The 21265-nt window shown below is 43.1% G+C and overlaps 1 protein-coding gene and 1 non-coding gene across 2 annotated transcripts; both read right to left on the reverse strand.

Moving 5' to 3' along the window:
• Positions 1 to 8070: 8070 nt before the first annotated feature.
• LOC106568941 (mitochondrial import inner membrane translocase subunit TIM44) lies at positions 8071 to 17790 on the reverse strand. The gene is made up of 13 exons (XM_014139800.3): positions 17481 to 17790; positions 14389 to 14493; positions 14080 to 14253; positions 13712 to 13792; positions 12668 to 12817; positions 12232 to 12365; positions 12001 to 12086; positions 11617 to 11709; positions 11270 to 11394; positions 10915 to 10965; positions 10343 to 10432; positions 10043 to 10153; positions 8071 to 9793 (listed from the first exon to the last, which is right to left on the reverse strand). Exons 1-13 carry the CDS (start codon positions 17508 to 17510, stop codon positions 9674 to 9676), a joined length of 1350 nt encoding a protein of 449 aa, XP_013995275.2. The 5' UTR covers positions 17511 to 17790; the 3' UTR covers positions 8071 to 9673.
• Positions 8954 to 9029, reverse strand: trnaa-ugc (transfer RNA alanine (anticodon UGC)). The gene has a single exon. It is a non-coding gene; the product is annotated as a tRNA-Ala (tRNA).
• Positions 17791 to 21265: the final 3475 nt, after the last annotated feature.

Raw genomic sequence — 21265 nt, forward strand, 5'->3', positions numbered from 1 at the left:
TAGCTTTAGCAGTGCGGAGAGCCTCCGTGACACAGAGAAGAGCAGTCTCAGTTGAATGACCAGTCTTGAAACCTGACTGATTTGGATCAAGAAGGTCATTCTGAGAGAGATAGCAAGAGAACTGGCCAAGGACGGCACGCTCAAGAGTTTTGGAGAGAAAAGAAAGAAGGGATACTGGTCTGTAGTTGTTGACATCAGAGAGATTGAGTTAAGGTTTTTTGAGAAGGGGTGCAACTCTCGCTCTCTTGAAGACGGAAGGGACATAGCCAGTGGTCAAGAATGAGTTGATGAGCGAGGTGAGGTAGGGGAGGTAGGGGAGAAGGTCTCCGGAAATGGTCTGGAGAAGAGAGGAGGGGATAGGGTCAAGCGGGCAGGTTGTTGGGTGGCCGGCCGTCACAAGTCGCAAGATTTCATCTGGAGAGAGAGGGGAGAAAGAGGTCAAGCATAGGGTAGGGCAACGTGAGCAGGACCAGCGGTGTCGTTTGACCTAACAAACGAGGATCGAATGTCGTCAACCTTCTTTTCAAAATGGTTGACAAAAGGACTGGAGGGTAGCATAGGCTGAGATGAACTCTGCCTTGTTGGCCGCAGACCGGCAGTTCCAGAGGCTGCCGGAAACCTGGAACTCCATGTGGGTCGTGCGCGCTGGGACGACCACGTTAGAGTGGCAGCGGCCACGCTAATGCAAAGGATATTGGAATGAAAATTAACTAAACAACATGGGAAGCGAGAGCGCAGGGCCTCCCTCACTAACCATTCACTGAAACAGTCATATAACTTTTCCAACTTCCACTTTAGAAATATAATTGATGTAAACTACAGTGGTTCAATGTTTCCAGGAATAGGCTCAAACTTAGTTTATTCAGCTAGATAACTTGGTACAGTATTCTTCCGTGAAACCCACCCAGTGCACCGTGTCCTATGACGCCGTAGCTAACTAGCATGCTAGCATCCAATAACACACGGTTAGCAAACCTTATCCACTAAATTAACTAATGTAGCCCACAGCTATATGGCATAGCCAGATCAGGGCCTAACATAAGTACAACTCAGAGTATGCTAACCTAAGAACACAAAGGAGACGTCAACAGGAGAGTTAAGTCAAACGTTTTGAAGGACAGAGCTTTCAATCCGGGAGAAACTGCCTAAGCTAGGAACTACCTCAAAGGACCAAAGTGGGTTCCTGCTGCAGTCATTGCTCAGACTGGTCCTGTGTCCTACACTGTTCAGACTGCAGAGGACATTTAAAAAAAATGTATTTCACCTTTATTTGACAAGGCAAGTCAGTTAAGAACAAATTCTTATTTACAATGACGGCCTACAGACATCATCTGGAAAAGCACACAGATCAGTTACTGTTGAGTAAAGCAACACCGACAAAATCAACAGTCAGTCATGAGTGGTCGAGAACTGTTACTAGGTGAATAATATGGACAATTTAAGTAGGAGGGGGAAGAGATGTGGTGTATTGGAGCTGTGCCGCAGAGTATCATGGGGGTTGTAATGTTGTAGACCTTGTATGTCTCAGATATATGGTTAAACTGACTCCTATCTCCTGTCTCATCATTATTGAATTTCTATAAAGACGCGGTTATAAAACCCATGACACTTCTAACCCCTTTTAAACATTGTGTGTTTGAGCTAGACTTCTGTAACACCGTATTTGTCTATTTATTCTTCATCCGTTGGTACCAACCATTAGTCTGTGTGACCGGGCTGAGCTAGCCCGGAAGGGGAAGGGCCTTTTTTTATTTTTTACAAAAATGGGAGAACTATTAAAGCTACAAACTATTAAAAGCTATCTACGAAAAGCTGAGACTCAAGAACATGCACATGTAACATGTTTTTTCAGTGACAACTGCAGTATTTCAATCATCTTGATGGAGCAGTGTGGATAAAGGTTAAATTTGGAGTACAGTGGCCTATACCATCCCTGCGTTGAGGTACATTTTCCGACCCATAGCTCGTGCCGCCTCCACGGTGTCTTTATCCAACCATGATTGCGTTCCGACCCTAGTGCAGCTCAGTGTAAACAAGCCGTAAAGGTAGGGTCGGAATCTTCTGGCAAGACTGCATCCAATCAATCAATCTGGATACAATGAACAGAACCTATCAGGACCATGGACAGCAGCTACATAGTGAGAGAGCCGTGGAAGGCACTTGCCAAGAGCAAAACATCCCCATTGACAGAATCAATCTGTCATCTGTTCTCCCTATGAGCTATTTTTACATGTCCTACTGCACAGCACAGAATGCACCTAGTAGTGTGTCTCTTCTAATACTGAGGTCATAGTCTGGTAGCGCGTGAAAGACATTTAGCTGCAAGGACTTTGCTCTTGACTTTTCTGTTGGTGCACTTAATCTCCTTTCAGCTCCACTACGGTTCAGTGTGCCGTTCAAAGGCTGGATCAGGGCCACAAAGGATCACAGTCCAGATGTTTATAAAAAAGGATCAGTGTACTCTACTCAAAAGTAAAGTTCTGTGAACAACTCCGGTAGTCCATATTAAAGTGTTTAACCTTTTTGTTTGTGGGTATTCACTGAAATGCATCTACTTTGTATTTCCTGTGTGTGTGTGTGTGTGTGCCTGTGTCCTCAGGCGTCGGAGAGAGATCAGTGAGAGAAAAGAGTAGAGGGGAAAGGAGGACGGAGGAGTAGCACTGATGGCCTGAGCCATTTATCACAGGAGACAGCAGTGGAATAGGCTCCCCTGTTATTGGCCATGTGTGTGTTGTTTAAAACTTTATCAGCCTCAATGGCCAAATCCAAACAATGTGTGTTAGTTTTACAGATGAACAACGAAAAACAATGTGCTTACACACACACACACACACACACGTGTGCTACATTACAATTATATGTAGTTATTATCAGTGCCGATTTTAGCATGTAAATCTTGGTGGAGCAAAAAAAAAAGTGGGATGCATGCTAGCAAAGCCACTACACAACACTAAACAATACATTAATTGCACTATAACAGCGTCAAACGGTGCCCACAAACTGCTAGGGCCTACATAAAGCTGTCCTTACAGAAGTTCCAACACCTTACCACTGCTACACCTGGCTTTCAGCGGAGCCTTGTCTGGTTGCGAAACAGTTAATTCAGCCTCATTTACTGCCTTTTAAAAAAACATATCTGATATGGCTGACTTGCTTAAACAAATGTGGTTTCTACTGACAATTGAGATGTACAAACTATGGCATAAGGGGACGACAAGCGGATAAGAGGCAATCTGTAATTTCGATTAAGACAATGAGCGAACGATGACAGACGTAGTCAATAACTATTTGTTCAGCACTTTTGAAATGTACAGCAACATAATTCAAAACAAGGGCTGTTCTTACAGTGTACTCCCTGTACAACAAGTCAGAACTGTAGGATAAATAAAGGGGGCATATAAACAGACAATGAAAGCTCTTACAATATTATATGATTACATTTATTTTAAACAGATTATAAGCTACATGTGCACCACCAAGTTAGAACAGTAGGCGAGAGGTGAAAATAGACCACATTATTAGGGTGAGGCCAATTGAACGCTATAACACTATTTGACGCATTAAATACGTTTTTTAATTTGACACGTCAAATAACATTATAGAATGTTGTGTGTGTCTAATTTGCACGTGCAAGCCAAGCGCCACCACTACTATCAGTAGCTGTACAGAAGCAGTACAAAAAAAGTTTGCAAACAAGCACACACCGGCCACGAACGATGTGTTAACAATACCGCGTTGGTGAAAATAGACCAAATTATTAGGGTGAGGTACATGGGCTACTAACAGCTTACTACACAACATACACATAGTATTACTTTCTTAGCATCAGTATAGTTATCTCCCTGGAGTATTATGTGGGCACATTTTGTCATCTAACTTTGTCATCAAAGTCTGGCATTCTCTGGATTTATGGTGGGAACTCGATGAAAAAAAATACCACTCCATTGAATAGCAGGCTAACGTTAGTGGTTGCTTTGCAATGCTTGCAGTTAGCCACTGATTCCTTCCAAATGACTCATTGTTGAATTTGCGATTTTCAATTTATGTAATCTTTGTCCAATGAGCACCGATTCATTTTATCTTTAATTTCTCTTCATATGACAAGAATTAAAAGGATTTGCCAGTAGATTGTCGACTTGATTCATGACGATGACTGCTAGCTAATGATGTTGACACGATCAGTCCAATCAAAGCTACTGTAGATATAACGTGATTTGACGTAATTTTATCTGTGGACAACAACCTTGAGCCGTCTTGGAAGGGCACTTGTAATAACTCTATGGCAGGACCCAATGGGTTGAAATTTTGGATGTCTACCCTTAATAAGGACTTAAACTTGCCAATGACGTACTGTCCCCATGAGTGAGAGAACACTGAGCCAATCATGGCGCAATGCTCCTATTTTCTGCTGGCTGCCACTCCACCACAGAAAGCACTGAGCTAGGCTGAAACACCTGCATTTTGGAGCTGCCTTACTCAAGAAAACAAAAGAGACCAGCTTTATTAACCTTCTGATATAAATAAACAAATAAACCTTCTGATATATTTTTACATTGTTTGCAAACTGATGTGACACGTACAGTGAGGGAAAAAAGTATTTGATCCCCTGCTGATTTTGTATGTTTGCCCACTGACAGAGAAATGATCAGTTTATAATTTTAATGGTAGGTTTATTTGAACAGTGAGAGACTGAATAACAAAAAATCCAGAAATACACATGTCAAAACTGTTATAAACTCATTTAAATGAGGGAAATAAGTATTTGACCCCTCTGCAAAACATGACTTAGTACTTGGTGGCAAAACCCTTGTTGGCAATCACAGAGGTCAGACGTTTCTTGTAGTTGGCCACCAGGTTTGCACACATCTCAGGAGGGATTTTGTCCCACTCCTCTTTGCAGATCTTCTCCAAGTCATTAAGGTTTCAAGGCTGACGTTTGGCAACTCGAACCTTCAGCTCCCTCCACAGATTTTCTATGGGATTAAGGTCTGGAGACTGGCTAGGCCACTCCAGGAACTTAATGTACTTCTTCTTGAGCCACTCCTTTGTTGCCTTGGCTGTGTGTTTTGGGTCATTGTCATGCTGGACTACCCATCCACGACCCATTTTCAATGCCCTAGCTGAGGGAAGGAGGTTCTCACCCAAGATTTGACGGTACATGGCCCCGTCCATCGTCCCTTTGATGCGGTGAAGTTGTCCTGTCCCCTTAGCAGAAAAACACCCCCAAAGCATAATGTTTCCACCTCCATGTTTGACGGTGGGGATGGTGTTCTTGGGGTCATAGGCAGCATTCCTCCTTGAGTTGATGCCAAAGAGCTCCATTTTGGTGTCCTCTGACCACAACACTTTCACCCAGTTGTCCTCTGAATCATTCAGATGTTCATTGGCAAACTTCAGACAGGCATGTATATGTGCTTTCTTGAGCAGGGGGACCTTGCGGGCGCTGCAGGATTTCAGTCCTTCACGGCGTAGTGTGTTACCAATTGTTTTCTTGGTGACTATGGTCCCAGCTGCCTTGAGATCATTGACAATATCCTCCCGTGTAGTTCTGGGCTGATTCCTCACCGTTCTCATAATCATTGCAACTCCATGAGGTGAGATCTTGCATGGAGTCCCAGGCCAGGGGAGATTGACAGTTCTTTTGTGTTTCTTCCATTTGAGAATAATCGCACCAACTGTCACCTTCTCACTAAGCTGCTTGGCGATGGTCTTATAGCCCATTTCAGCCTTGTGTAGGTCTATAATCTTGTCCCTGACATCCTTGGAGAGCTCTTTGGTCTTGGCCATGGTGGAGAGTTTGGAATCTGATTGATTGCTTCTGTGGACAGGTGTCTTTTATACAGGTAACAAGCTGAGATTAGGAGCACACTCTTAAAGGGAGTGCTCCTAATCTCAGCTCGTTACCTGTATAAAAGACACCTGGGAGCCAGAAATCTTTCTGATTCAGAGGGGGTCAAATACTTATTTCCCTCATTAAAATGCAAATCAATTTATAACATTTTTGACATGCGTTTATCTGGATTTTTTGTTGTTGTTATTCTGTCTCTCACTATTCAAATAAACCTACCATTAAAATGATAGACTGATCATTTCTTTGTCAGTGGGCAGATGTACAAAATCAGCAGGGGATCAAATACTTTTTTCCCCTCACTGTATTAATGCCAAAATAATATGCAAAACAGGCAAGCCCAACAGGCTCTGCCCCACCTGCCCTGAATTTTTATTTTACCTTTATTTAACTAGCAAGTCAGTTAAGAACAAATTCTTATTTTCAATGACGGCCTAGGAACAGTGGGTTAACTGCCTTGTTCAGGGGAAGAACGACATTTTTACCTAGTCAGCTCAGGGATTCGATCTTGCAACCTTTCGGTTACTAGTCCAACGCTCTAACCACTAGGCTACCTGCCGAATGACAGTCGCCGCTGGTTATTATACCACTAAAGACTTATGTTGGCGAATGACAGAAAAAAAACAGGAACAAAGCTTCAGTATCATACAGCATTCTTTATTCATGGCAAAAAATAAAAATTGGTGATACAATAGACATTTCCTTTGGTCGACACAAATGGATGGATGTAAACAAAAGTGACTCTCTCAGGATTGAATCATAACCTGAGAGTTCCACAAATCTCCAATCAACATACATTATTTGCCAGAGTTGAGCACGAGTATCTCAAGTTAGGATTCAGCCCAGCGTGAACAGGGTAATTTTTCCCAAAAGAACCCTGTTCTTAGATATACTGTAGAGTATGAGGTTTCTTCCAATACAAGAGCCGATCTCTTTCTTCAACTTCCAGTAAGCTTTGAGTTCAGAGACTTGTCCCGAAGCCATTCCTGCATTGTCTTGGCTGTGTGCTTAGGGTTGTTGTCCTGTTGGAAGGTGAACCTTAGGACCTCAGACTGGGGCGGAGATCTCTGGAGCAGGTTTTCATCAAGGATCTCTCTGTACTTTGCTCCATTACTGACTATTCTCAGTCCCTGCCGCTGAAAAACATCCCCACAGCATGATTCTGCCACCACCATGGCAAGCTTCACTGTAGGGATGGTGCAAGGTTTCCTCCGTACATGACGCTTGGCATTCAAGCCAAACAGTTAAATCTTGGTTTCATCAGACCAGATAATCTTGTTTCTCATGGTCAGTCTTTACGTGCCTTTTGGCAAACTCCAAGTGGGCTGTCATTTGCCTTTTATTGAGGAGTGGCTTCCATCTGGCCACTCTACCATAAAGGCTTGATTGGTGGAGTGCTGCAGAGATGGCTGTCCTTCTGGAAGGTTCTTCCATCTCCACAGAGGAACTCTGGAGCTCTGTCAGAGTGACCATCGGGTTCTTGATCACCTCCCTGACCAAGGCCATTCTCTCCCTATTGCTCAGTTTGGCCAGGCGGCTAGCTCAGATGAGTCTTGGTGGTTCCAAACTTCTTCCATTTAAGAATGATGGAGGCCACTGTTCTTGGGGACCTTCAATGCTGCAGAAATGTTTTGGTACCCTTCCCCAGATCTGTGCCTTGACACAATCCTGTCTCAGCGCTCTACGGACAATTCCTTCAACCTCTCGGATTAGTTTTTGCTTTGACATGCACTCAACTGTGGGAAGGTCTGTGCCTTCCCAAATTGTTGTCCAATCAATTGAATTTACCACAGGTGGACTCTAATCAAGTTGTAGAAACATCAAGGATGATCAAAGGAAACAGGATGCACCTGCTCTCAATTTCGAGTCTCATAGCGGAGTCTGAATACTTATGTAAATAAGGTATTTTCGTTTTTAATTTTTTATAAATGTGCAAACATTTCTAAAAACCTGTTTTCGCTTTGTCATTATGGAGTATTGTGTAGATTGACGAGGATTTGTATGTATTTAATCCATTTTAGAATAAGGCTGTAACGTAACAAAATGTGGAAAAAGTCTAGGGGTCTGAATATTTTCCGAAGGCACTGTGTGTGTGTGTATGTAGATATATATATATATATATATATATATATATATATATATATATATTCAGTTTCTCTTCTGTTAGAAACTGACCTTCTGTCAACACAGTCATGGTCCAAGTAAAATGTTCCCATAAAAACTCCAGGTTTATATCCTTTAATCTAGAGGTCACAATATTAAACCATATTTTTGTTAGAATGATGGTCCTTGTTTTGATGAATAATCGATCTCAGAGCATTAGATTTACATCTATATAGACGGCTGAAATATGATTATGCCCGTTGTCATGAGACTACACATTTCCCCATGCAAGAACCAACTCTGAATGTAACACTCAAATCAGTTGGCTACAACACCTCAGTTTCCTGATGTGAAAATCTTGTAATGCAGTCAAAAAATAAAGTGTAATTTTAAAATCTAAAAACAGCCATAAACATACCCGTTGCAGGCAGTCATCTCTCGTACAGTACCATATACGTACATCTGGAAGGACTGAGAACATTAGTGCAATGTCAATGAGGTTCAGCTGAAAAAGTAGCTGCCTTACGACAAGCCTGACTGTGGTCCCACCCTAGCTTTCAATGAAGCAGTTTGACATATTTTACAGTTAGTCTGAATTGCCATGAATATTTGGACACGTAACACAATGGATCTTTAAACATACATAGATATCCTATTTATCTTTATAGTTTTTTGCCTTTCTGTAAAAAGCATAAATATCACTATTCAAACAAATGTCCTTGTTTTTGAAAGAGAAGCAAATGTTTTGTCCATTAAAACGTCAAATTGATCAGAAATACAGTGTAGACATTGTTAATGACTATTGTAACTAGAAACGCCAGATTTTTTAAAAATGGAATATCTACATAGGTGTACAGAGGCCCATTATCAGCAACCATCCCTCCTGTGGTCCAATGGCACGTTGTGTTAGCTAATCATTTACATTTTAGTCATTTAGCAGACGCTCTTATCCAGAGCGACTTACAGTAGTGAGTGCATACATTTCATACATTTTTCCCGTACTGGTCCCCCGTGGGAATCGAACCCACAACCCTGGCGTTGCAAACACCATGCTCTACCAACTGAGCCACACGGGACCACAAGTCCAAGTTTATAATTTTAAAAGGCTAATTAATCATTAGAAAACCCTTTTGCAATTATGTTAACACAGCTGAAAACTGTTCTGATTAAAGAAGCAATAAAACTGGCCTTCTTTAGACTAGTTGAGTATCTGAAGCATCAGCATTTGTGGGTTCGATTACAGGCTCAAAATGGCCAGAAACAAAGAACTTCCTTCTGAAACTCGTCAGTCTATTCTTGTTCTGAGAAATGAAGGCTATTCCATGCAAGAAATTGCCAAGAAACTGAAGATCTCGTACAATGGTGTGTACTACTCCCTTCACAGAACAACGCAAACTTGCTCTAACCAGAATAAAAAGATGAGTGGGAGGCCCCGGTGCACAACTGAAAACAAACTGTCCTTTCACTTCGTGTCCATATACACTCTATTTCGTTCCAAGACCACACACACACAAGTAGAAGATCCCATCTGCGTCCTAAGGACTAACCACAAGCACACCACTCTAGTACGCATCTGGAAAGTGACATGCCGCCACGTCCTCTTGACATACAGTGTGGCTCCTGGATATGTGTGATGTTGCGGTGTACACTGGCTTGTGTGTGTAGATCCTGGACGTGTGTGTGTGTGTCCCGGGAGCGTCCCTTTGTCTGGTCCCTCATCTCTCAAAGAGCCTGCTCGGTGCTGGAGGCAGACATGTCCAGTAGTCTCCAGGCCGCGTCGGGGTTGAGCTCCTCCTGGTCACGACACAGAGCCCACACGTACATCATCCTCAACACCTTCTCCTGGGGGGAGGGAAGATGAAAAACAGGGTTAGGAGAGAAGGAAAGGTGGGAACAACAAGACATATCACCAGCAGTCAAGGAAAAAGGGCAACAGTTAGAAAAATGGGATAGAAGAAACAGAGTTAGAAACAGGGTTAGGGAAGTAGAACAAAAGATACCATCAAAGGCAGGAGAGAGAACGGTTTAGGGGCAAAGTGACCCGGACAAAATCTGCCAGGATAGAGAGAACCCTTTTAGGAGGTAACTCACCGGATCTCCTTCCACCAGGTCTCCCTTGGGACTACGAATCACCATGACCACCTGGGCCTGGAAGGTGATGATCAACACGGGGCCTTGATCCATGAGCTTCCCCATCGCCAACTGAGAGACAGAGATGAAAGAGTAACTGAATTAATAAATGAGAGAGAGAGAAGAGAAATGATATAACAGAGATATATAAAAATGTATGTTAAACCTGTAAAAATGACTAAATCAGCATGCTTCCAAAACGTTGGTGACTTGTACAGGACATTGCCCGGTTGGGCCTGAGAGACACAGTCATGTACTTACATCTATGTTGTCTATATCTAGGACCTTGGACTGGAACGTTAGACCCAGGGCCCTGGCCTGTTGGATGGGGTGGGCCAGCTGACTGTATGTCTGAGGACGGAGAGAGAGGAGGGTTAAAACACATTCACAAGACATCAACCACACAGGTTACGCCTAGCAGTTAAAGCTTCGGACTAGTAACCGAAAGGTTGCAAGATGGAATCCCCCGAGCTGACAAGGTAAAAATCTGTCTTTCTGCCCCTGAACAAGGCAGTTAACCCACTGTTCCTAGGCTGTCATTGAAAATAAGAATTTGTTCTTAACTGACTTGCCTAGTTAAATAAAAAAGGTAAAATTCATTTTTTTTTAAAATAAAAAACATGCAGGACCACCTCTGAAGGAAGAAAGCTATTTGGAACAAGAACTTTTAAGAGGTTCCTTTCATTCGAAAAGTACGTGACCTGCTAAGAAAAACGAACACAAAATTTCTCCGACAAACGGAAGAACAAAGTAAACCCTTTTTGTACAGACATCAATACAAGTGGAAAGGGGGAAAGGAAAAGAAAGCATGCTGTCTGTATGAAAGTACTCACGGCTTCATAGCACCAGTCTTTCAGCATCTCGAGCTCCCCGCGGATCATAGCCTGCAGCAGACAGAAGGACAAAGGTGCGTTCAAGGACATTAGTATGGAGAGAAAATAAAGTATGAAATGTAAGTCGCTCTGGATGCATGTAAATGAAGTTACTTTACATAGATATTTAGCATGCAGCATCTATATGTTTGAAGCATCTATTCAACTCTAGTGGCCTATAGATTGCACTAGTGTTACGCATTTCAAAAGTTAAAAGTAGCTAAAAGTACCCATGTATTATTACAATTGAAAATAACAAAACATTGATCTACAAAAATGCTTAAAAAGTGTGAAAGGAAGTGTTCGGGCCCCTTACCTCTAGGATGTTGGGGATGATGTCCTTCTCGCACTGTTTGAGAAAGGAGTCCTTGTCGAAGCTGGGATCTGCCTTTAAGATCTCCGTCAGCACCTGAGACATCTCCGTGGTAGAGAAGAGACCACCTGCCAACCAAATAAACAAGGATTTAATGGCAAAATAGTGGAAACCTATGTAGTCCTACCATCTATCAGAACTTACGAAAGAAAAGAGGATAGTCACCTTGTGGCCATTGACATACCAGACAATATAACAGAGAAACGAATGAATACACCCATTAAACCCCTCGGACTGATAGGATTTTTCAACAGACAGAATAATTTTTTTTTAAAGGAGAGGTTGTTTACCTAGTAGATCGGTGACTCTGTCGGTCACGGCTCGAGATGCTCTGGCAAGAGCGTTGTCACTCTCGTCATACTTCATTTTCATCTCAAAGAACCCTGAGGAGAGGGGGGAAGCAACGTAAGAAATACCGAGCTGAAAACATCCCAAAGACTTCCAAGACTCTGGGACCATCCACAGAACATCGAATAAGATACAACGTCATAGAAAATGTTTCTTGATCAGGAAAAATCCCATTTCTGATCGACTTGACATTGAGGTATTACCTTGCTCATGAATATAGTGCCACCAGCTGACAGGCCAGTGAAGTGCACTCAGCCATAAAATGTGACCTATGATTACATCACTCATGTAACTATCTCTGATGAAACACAATAACATTATCTTACTGTTGAAAACCACGTTGTTGTCTTTAAAGTCCTTCCACTGTGTGTACCACTTAGAATCCTTGTGCAGCACAACACCCACGTCCTCTCTAGAAATCAAAACAGATTGGTTACATCAATAGGTTGTATTTCCTAATAGTTTCAAGCATGGCTGAATGGACACCCATAGCATTGTCAGTGAATGGAAAAACGTATCTGTTATAACTATGTCATGGCTATGAACAAGGGACATACTCGTTGGCCTCAAACACTCGGTTGTCGCTCTCCCGTCCCTTGGCGGAGAATTCCCTCCTCTTCCTGAGTTGAGAAGGAGCCCTATAAGTTCCATCGTCCACCACATCAATCCCTCTCTTCACTGACTCCAACCCCTGTACACACAAAGAGGGGAACAGATGAGATCAGTTAAATGATTCAATAGAATCCATGACTTTTTACACCATTTTCAGCCTCGAGTTAATGCTTCAATGTCCTTCAACAGCTGGTATTTACCCAAAACAACTGGTAACACCTTCTACATTCTGGTGCTTAATGATCAGTAATAACCATGTAACCAAGTCAATACTTAAGCAGCAGCTGGGTTAAAGGCAGACCAAGAACTAAAAAGAATAAAGCATTAACACATTTCCTTCAATGGAGAGGTGGGTTGCTTGTTTTAATGTCAGTCTCTGACCTGTGAGATGGCCCTGAAGGCGCTGGTTGCTCCCAGCTTCTCTCCCCCCTTGGACACAGACTCAACCGAGTGCCTGGCAGTCTTGGCTGCCTCCTTCACCCCCTCCTTGATTTTCTTCCCCAGGTCTGTACGGGTCACCTCCTCAAGGCCCTGGACAAACACAGACAATAGAATGACTTTAGAGTTGAGGCATTATCATGGATGTGAGAAAGACTTCAGAAAGAGTTGCGGTGAGCTACTTTAAAACATAGCTACAGATTTGTAATGGGCTAATTTGACTCTCCATTAATCGTTACAGGACAGTACTGTTTTACTGTAGCACTGCGAATTTTCGACCAACCTTAACTTGGCGATACTATCTTCGTTCTCGATTTGGCCAAACATGCATCTTATATAATGTCTGTGTCCAGTTGCAGGTGGTTCGTTTTGAATTTAGAAAATGCGTCAAAGCAATCCAACAATGTCTATTTCAAATCATCTCTCAATGATTGAGACTGGTGGGTCCACCCCAAAGTGCCGCATGTCATGAAGACACTCAACTGTCTCGAGCAATGAGAAAAGATTTGAAACAGGGAAGATGGTGGGGTAAACATTTTTGGGTTACTTCATGGAGCAAAAAAAGTATATTTATTTTAATAAAAATAAAATAAACCACCTGCAACTGGACACGGACATTTTAGGAGATACGTGTTCGGACGAATCGAGAACAAAGATAGTATCGCCAAGTTAAGGTTGGTCGTAAATGATCTGCGCTAAGCAAAACAGTACCTATCCTCTAACTAACGGGTAATGGAGAATCACATTAGCCCGTGTAGCCCGTTACTATAAACAGTATGTTATAATTGTATTTCTGGGTTGGCACTAAGATAGAAGTTTAACTCAAACTATAAACTCATGCAATTATATTAAGGAATATACAAATATAGATAAACCCCATTGATAAGATATAAAGGAGTTGAAATATTTACACTTAGGCCTAATACTAACTTCTGATGTCAATGACTTTTCTTCTATAAATCATTTGAATGAGTGAAAATGACTCACCTCCTTCACAGTTTCAGACAGAGTCCCAAAGGTCTTCTTGAACACCTCAGAGGTCTTAACGGTTTCAGACTCAATGGTTTTCTGGGGGAAATAAAGAATTGAGCTTGATGAGTGTCCTTGATTACAAGTATGTGTTTGTAACACAGTTAAAAAAAATTATCCATTTGTCACCAACCTCGGTCCTGGACAGCAACAGCGTGTGCAGGCTTTTGTTTCAGCCCAGCACTGACACAACCTTTTGAACTTATTGTCAAGACCTTCACTAGTTGAAGGTTAGTGATAGGCTGGCGAAGAAATGTCTGCACAACCAAGGTTGGTACAACTGCCTTAAAGGGACATCACATTCCAAAATAAAAATGTAAGCTTACAAATTTCCTCCGAGCCTGTTGCAGGGCATCCGACTCCTCTAGCCTCTTGGCCTCCTCTCTGAACTTCTTGATGTTCTCCTTCATCTCCTTGTCCTTCCCAAACTCCTGCCTCAGGTTCTCCACAAACTCCCCGAAAAAGCCTTTACGACTAGGTCGTTCTGATGCATACCGCACCTGGGAGAAAGAGGGCACAATTATGAGTGAATGACAGATACCATGTTAAGAGTTTGTGTGTTAGCTAACGCTAGTTAGCTACCGCCAGATCGATCATTATTTGAAGGTCAATGATGATAATGCTTTGGTCTTTACCTGCACAGGGACAGCCGGAGACCCACATATCCTGTAGGCATCTCCTCTGTTGAATGAGGAGACGGCAGCACGGGATGGCAGGAGCAGAAGACGTCTTCCGACCAGCTAAAGAGAAGAACAACATAGGCCAGGGATGGGCAACTTTGATGGGGGTGGGAGCCACAAAAAATCGGAACTCATCATGAGGAGCCAGGATCTGCGTACCCCGTGGGTCTGCGTACCCACATCCATACACACCCCCAAAACATTAGTGGCCCCGCTCTTGACAGCAGAGAAAATATTTTTACATTTTAGAGTTAATTTCGAGCATTTGTACACATTTTGCCATGAGGTGTAGAGAAGATGTTGAGTTTTTTTTAATATCATGCCTGAGTGAGACTGACTACCGAAATCAGTGGGGCCCCCAGGTAAATCAACCATAACAAGTTTAGACAGCTGGCTGCAAAACTAATTTAGCAACCTAAAAAAATTATACCTCGCAGCAGTAAATTGAGACCCAGTCTGATTTCCAACAAAATATTCCTACTGAAACTATGACAAGACATTCCTACTGACGCTATGACAAGACACTCCTACTGACGCTATGACAAGACACTCCTACTGAAGCTATGACAAGACACTCCTACTGAAGCTATGACAAGACACTCCTACTGAAGCTATGACAAGACACTCCTACTGAAGCTATGACAAGACACTCCTATTGGGCTCCCGAGTGGCGCAGCGGTCTAAGGCACTGCATCTCGGCCCAAGAGGCATCACTACAGTCCCTGGTTCGAATCCAGGCCGTGACTGAGAGTCCCATAGGGCGGTGTTGTGCAGAAAATCTCCCCCCCCCCTTCGCGTTCTTCATTGCTGCGACTTGCTTGCTAGATGAGATTTCTGCTCTTCACTCAGTTTAGCCTACATTTGTCTGCAGTTTTCGGTTTGGCTATTTGTTTCAAGTGTATGTGGCAAACCACCCCTTCAGCCCGGGCAAGATGCCGCCCGTACCTAAATCCGCTACTGATTTGTATTTGTCTATAAATATTTATCTTTGCCAAAATTCGTCCTCTCCAATGTCTTATTCGACTAGTATTTTTTAATGTCTACCCACAAAATTAAGGAAATTAGAAAGGGGGGGGTTCAGGCTTGGGGGAGATTTTCGGCACAACAGCCGCACACAATTGGCCCAGCAACCTCGGTTTGGCCGGAGTAGGCCGTCATTGTAAATAATAATATGTTCTTAACTGACTTGACTAGTTAAATAACCTGTTATGGCTAGGGGGCAGTATTTTCACGGCTGGATAAAAAACGTACCCGATTTAATCTGATTATTACTCCTGCCCAGAAACTAGAATATGCATATAATTATTAGCTTTGGATAGAAAACACTCCAAAGTTTCTAAAACTGTTTGAATGGTGTCTGTGAGTATAACAGAACTCATTTGGCAAAAACCTGAGAAGATTCTGTACAGGAAGTACCCTGTCTGACCATTTCTTGGCCTTCTTTGTCATCTCTATCCATTACAAAGGATCTCTGCTGTTACGTGACACTTCCTACGGCTCCAATGGGCTCTCAGAGCCCGGGAAAAAGCTGAATGACGTAATTCAAAGCCCTGGCTGAAACACATTATCGCGTTTGTCAAGTGGCCGATCAGGGGAGAGTGGGCTTAGGCGCGTGCACTGGCCGCCCCCGTCTTTCAGTTTTTCCCTCTATTTACCAAAAAGCAGATTCCCGGTCAGAATATTATCGCTTTTTTACGAGAAAAATGGCATAAAAATTGATTTTAAACAGCGGTTGACATGCTTCGAAGTACGGTAATGAAATATTTAGAAATCTTTTGTCACGAAATGCGCCATGCGCACGACCCTTATTTACCATTCGGATAGTGTCTAGAACGCACAAACAAAACGCCGCTATTTGGATATAACTATGGATTATTTTGGACCAAACCAACATTTGTTATTGAAGTAGAAGTCCTGGGAGTGCATTCTGACGAAGAACATCAAAGGTAATCAAACTTTTCTAATAGTAAATCTGATTTTGGTGAGTGCTAAACTTGGTCGGTGTCTAAATAGCTAGCCCTGTGATGCCGGGCTATCTACTGAGAATATTGTAAAATGTGCTTTCACCGAAAAGCTATTTTAAAATCGGACATATCGAGTGCATAGAGGAGTTCTGTATCTATAATTCTTAAAATAATTGTTATGTTTTTTGTGAACGTTTATCGTGAGTAATTTAGTAAATTCACCGGAGGTTTGCGGGGTGTATGCTAGTTCTGAACGTCACATGCTAATGTAAAAAAGCTGGTTTTTGATATAAATATGAACTTGATTGAACAAAACATGCATGCATTGTATAACATAATGTCCTAGGGTTGTCATCTGATGAAGATCATCAAAGGTTAGTGCTGCATTTAGCTGTGGTTTTGTTTTTTGTGACATTATATGGTAGCTTGAAAAATGGGTAGTCTGATTATTTCTGGCTGGGTACTCTGCTGACATAATCTAATGTTTTGCTTTCGCTGTAAAGCCTTTTTGAAATCGGACAGTGTGGTTAGATTAACGAGAGTCTTGTCTTTAAAATGCTGTAAAATAGTCATATGTTTGAAAAATGGAAGTTTTCGGATTTTAGAGGAATTTGTATTTCGCGCCACGCCCATCATTGGATATTGGAGCAGGTGTTCCGCTAGCGGAACATCTAGATGTAAGAGGATAAAGGTTCAATTTAAAAAAGCATTCCCATTAAAGGTATTACAAAACATGCTCTAACTGTCCTGGCTATGGTGAGCTATTATTTACAGACATGTTTGATGTACGAATTATTTCCGCCAAGCAGACGAACTGACCAGTTATGTACAATATTAATAGGCTATGAAGAATGCTTGACATGTTTAGCTATCTCGCTAGCTAGCATATGTTCACGAACGAACACCGACTGGCCCATTCATTCATAACTGTCTTCAGAAGATATAACGTTTTCACGAAATAACGTAAAATGAGTGTTCCTCTTAAACGTTAAATATAGAGCCCTAAAACTATTTCGTCAACATCCACTCTTCAGCAGTGCAAGCCAGGGGGAGAAATGTGAAAACGAATGTACATAATCTCACCTCATAACACCGACACACGGAAGCTGCCATCTTGATCTTGAATAATGACGCACGTGACGTGACCACGTGTAACTCCGCTGAGGTTTTCACTAGTTACCAAAACCACAGTCAAAATTGGTGGTATCATAAACATTTATGAAAACAAAAAATAGGTCTTAGTTTAAGGTTCGTGTTAGGCATACGGTTAGCAGTGTGGTTAGGGTTAACATCAGATTTTAAGAATATAAATTGTAGAAATGGGCAAGGTTTAGCCATAATTTCGACTGTGGCCGTGGTAACTCGGGACGATCCTCCGCTATAGAGACATTAGAGCAAGGGAGAAAGTAGGATATAGGAATCCCATCGGCAATGAATGCAAGCAAGCAAGTTCAACGACTCACACAACTGACTGTCGACCAATCGCGTTCACGTTGTCATGCTGCGTCACGGAGTTGCTAAGCTAATCATCACGCAATCCTTTCTCGGGGTATGAATCGAGAAACCTGCCTATTTTCCTCGAAAGTACGCAATGTCATCATTCCAAAGCTATACGATATTACAGAGAACAAGTTAATTATCTCACATCTTGGAAAATATTTGTAATGTCGTAGTTCTTGTTGACGAAAATGCATGCTACTGTTGGGTTTTTGAGGTTGCGCCCAATTCACTCCTTGAAGGAGCGCTCTCCTTATCACAATATCGCCCAATTGAAGACGCATGGGCAACGTACACAATAGGTCTTAAAACGAATCCAATGGAGTTCCCCATCTTCTCAAAAGTATCCGTGCAAAACAATTAAAAGTCAAGTAGAACGAAAACACACAAGACATAGAAATAAGAAAAACAAGAGAAAGTAAGTAAGCTATATACAGGGTCAGTTCCAGAGTCAGGGCCAATACCATATAGAACAACGTGCAGGAATACTGGAGTGATAGAGGTAGATATGTATAGGGGTAGGGTGACTAGGCATCAGGATGTATGATAAACAGAGTAGCAGCAGCATATATGATGATTGTATGTGAGTGTGTGTGTGTCCGTGCATGTAACGTCAGTATGAATGTGTGTGTGTGTTATGTGTGTGAGCAAATTAATTGTGAGTGTGTGTGAGTGTGCATAGTCAGTGGAAAAGTAAAATAGAAGTGTCAATGCAGATTAGCCATTAAAAAAAATATTAGCAGCCTTACGGATTGGGGATAGAAGCTGTTCAGGAGCCCGTTGGTGTCAGACTTGTTGCTCCTCTTGCCATGCGGAAGCAGAGAGAGCATTGGCTTGGGAGGCTGAAGTCTAACAATTTTCCAGGCCTTCCTTTCTCACCACCTGATACACAGGTCCTGGATGGCAGGGAGCTCAGCCCCAGTGATGTCCTCAACTGTCTGCAACACCCTCTGTAGCACCATGTGATCAAGGGCGGTGCAGTTGCCATACCAAGCAGTGATACAGCCAGTCAAGATGCTCTCAATGGTGCAACTGTAGAACTTTTAGAGGATTTGAGGGCCCATGCCAAATCTTTTCAACCTCCTCTTCACGACTGTTTGCATGTGTGTGGACCATTTTAAGTCCTTAGTAATTTGAACACCAAGGAACTTGAAGCCCTCGACCCGCTCCACTCCTTGGTCTTACTGACATTGTCAGCAACTTGAAAATGGTGTTGGAGTTGTGCGTGGCCACGCAGTCATGGGTGAACAGAGTACAGGAGCAGACATAGCACACACCCCTGTGGGGCATGTGTATTGAGGGTCAGTGTGGCGGAGGTGATGTTGTCTACCCTCACCACCTGGGGTCGGCCCGTCTGGAAGTCCAGGATCCAGTTGCAGAGGGAGGTGTTCAGTCCCAGGATCACAAGCTTGGTGATGAGCTTGGAGAGGACTATGGTGTTGAACGCTGAGCTGTAGTCAATGAACAGCATTCTCACATAGGTATTTCTCTTATCTAGGTGGGTGAGGGCAGTGTGGAGTGCAATTGAGATTGCGTTGTCTATGGATCTGTTGGGGCTGTATGTGAATTGGAGTGGATCCAGGGTGGCTGGGAGGGTGGTTTTGAGGTGAGCCATGACCAGCGTTTCAAAGCATTCCATGGCTACAGATGTGAGTGCTACAGTACGGGGTGATAGTCATTTACATTTACATTTACATTTAAGTCATTTAGCAGACGCTCTTATCCAGAGCGACTTACAAAATGGTGCATTCACCTTATGATATCCAGTGGAACAACCACTTTACAATAGTGCATCTAAATCTTTTAAGGGGGGGGGGGGGGGGGGGGGGGGGGGTTAGAAGGATTACTTTATCCTATCCTAGGTATTCCTTAAAGAGGTGGGGTTTCAGGTGTCTCCGGAAGGTGGTGATTGACTCCGCTGTTCTGGCGTCGTGAGGGAGCTTGTTCCACCATTGGGGTGCCAGAGCAGCGAACAGTTTTGACTGGGCTGAGCGGGAAATGTGCTTCCTCAGAGGTAGGGGGGCCAGCAGGCCAGTGGTGGATGAACGCATTGCCCTTGTTTGGGTGTAGGGCCTGATCAGAGCCTGAAGGTATGGAGGTGCCGTTCCCTTCACAGCTCCGTAGGCAATCACCATGGTCTTGTAGCGGATGCGAGCTCCAACTGGAAGCCAGTGGAGAGAGCGGAGGAGCGGGGTGACGTGAGAGAACTTGGGAAGGTTGAACACCAGACGGGCTGCGGCGTTCTGGATGAGTTGTAGGGGTTTAATGGCACAGGCAGGGAGCCCGTGACAGGTTACCTTGGTGTTTTTGGGCACAGGGTCTATGGTGGTCTGCTTGAAACATGTAGGTATTACAGATTGGGTCAGGGAGAGGTTGAAAATGTCAGTGATGACACTTTCCAGCTGGTCAGCACATGCTCTGAGTGTGCGTCTTGGCAATCCTTCTGGCCCTGCAGCCTTGTGAATGTTAATTTGTTTAAAGGTCTTACATCGGCTACGGAGAGCATGATCACACAGATGTGAGTGCTACAGGGCGGTAGTGATTGTGACAGGTAGCGTTAGAGTTCTTGAGAACAGGAATGATGGTGGTGGTCAGCTTGAGACGTGGGGATTACAGACTGGGACAAGGAAAGGTTGAAAAGGATCGTGAATATGCCTGACAGCTGTTCTGCGCATGCTCTGAGAACGCGCCCTGGAATGCCGTTCGGCCCCGCAGCCTTACGAGTGTTGACCTGATTAAAAACCTTACTCATGTGACGTCGGCTTCGTGAGCGATATTAACCCAGTCTCCTGGGTCCGCGGGGGCCCTCATGCATGGCTCTGTATTGTTTTTGTTCGAAGCGTGCATAAAATGTATTGAGTTTGTCTTTGTCTTCCTTTGTCGATCATAAGAAATGAAAGCAGAAACATCAACCCTTACCAAACCCTGACCCTTTTAAATTTGAACTTCAATGGGGTAGGGATGTCCCAAGGATGCTGGATAGCAAAGACCTTTCTGACTCATCAAATGGGCAGAGACTAATTTGAGGAAGTGGGTGTGTCTGCCTCTGCAATCAAGGGCCTCCCCAGCATCAGTACAGAGACATTTCTAGACAGAAGGTTGTTCCAAGATATCTCTTTGGCATAGACTTCTATGCTAAAAATCTATTTTAATTTGTATGCTTTATGTCACATGGGGGCTATAATGAAATTCAGAATAGCACTTCAAATGTGGACCTGTCCTACCTTTACCTGGATAACATTGCAGGCATTGCATTGTATGCGTTTATGCATGATATTATGTATAATGCTCAGCGCTTACTATATATGCAATGTACGTTGTAATGACCATGGCAGAGAATGTGGTAATGACATTGTAATAGCAGTCTGCAA

This window comes from Salmo salar, chromosome 14 (assembly GCF_965601325.2).
Source record: "Salmo salar chromosome 14, fSalSal1, whole genome shotgun sequence".
Taxonomy (NCBI): Eukaryota; Metazoa; Chordata; class Actinopteri; order Salmoniformes; family Salmonidae; genus Salmo; species Salmo salar.

Coding starts and splice junctions, on each gene's coding strand:
- LOC106568941 (XM_014139800.3), bottom strand. CDS start 17,510: ATGGCAGCTTCCGTGTGTCGGTGTTATGAG. Junction 13,793..14,079: donor AACAGGCTCGGAGGAAATTT/GTAAGCTTACAT, acceptor TATTTCCCCCAG/AAAACCATTGAGTCTGAAAC. Junction 11,395..11,616: donor CAGAGTCACCGATCTACTAG/GTAAACAACCTC, acceptor TTTGGTTGGCAG/GTGGTCTCTTCTCTACCACG.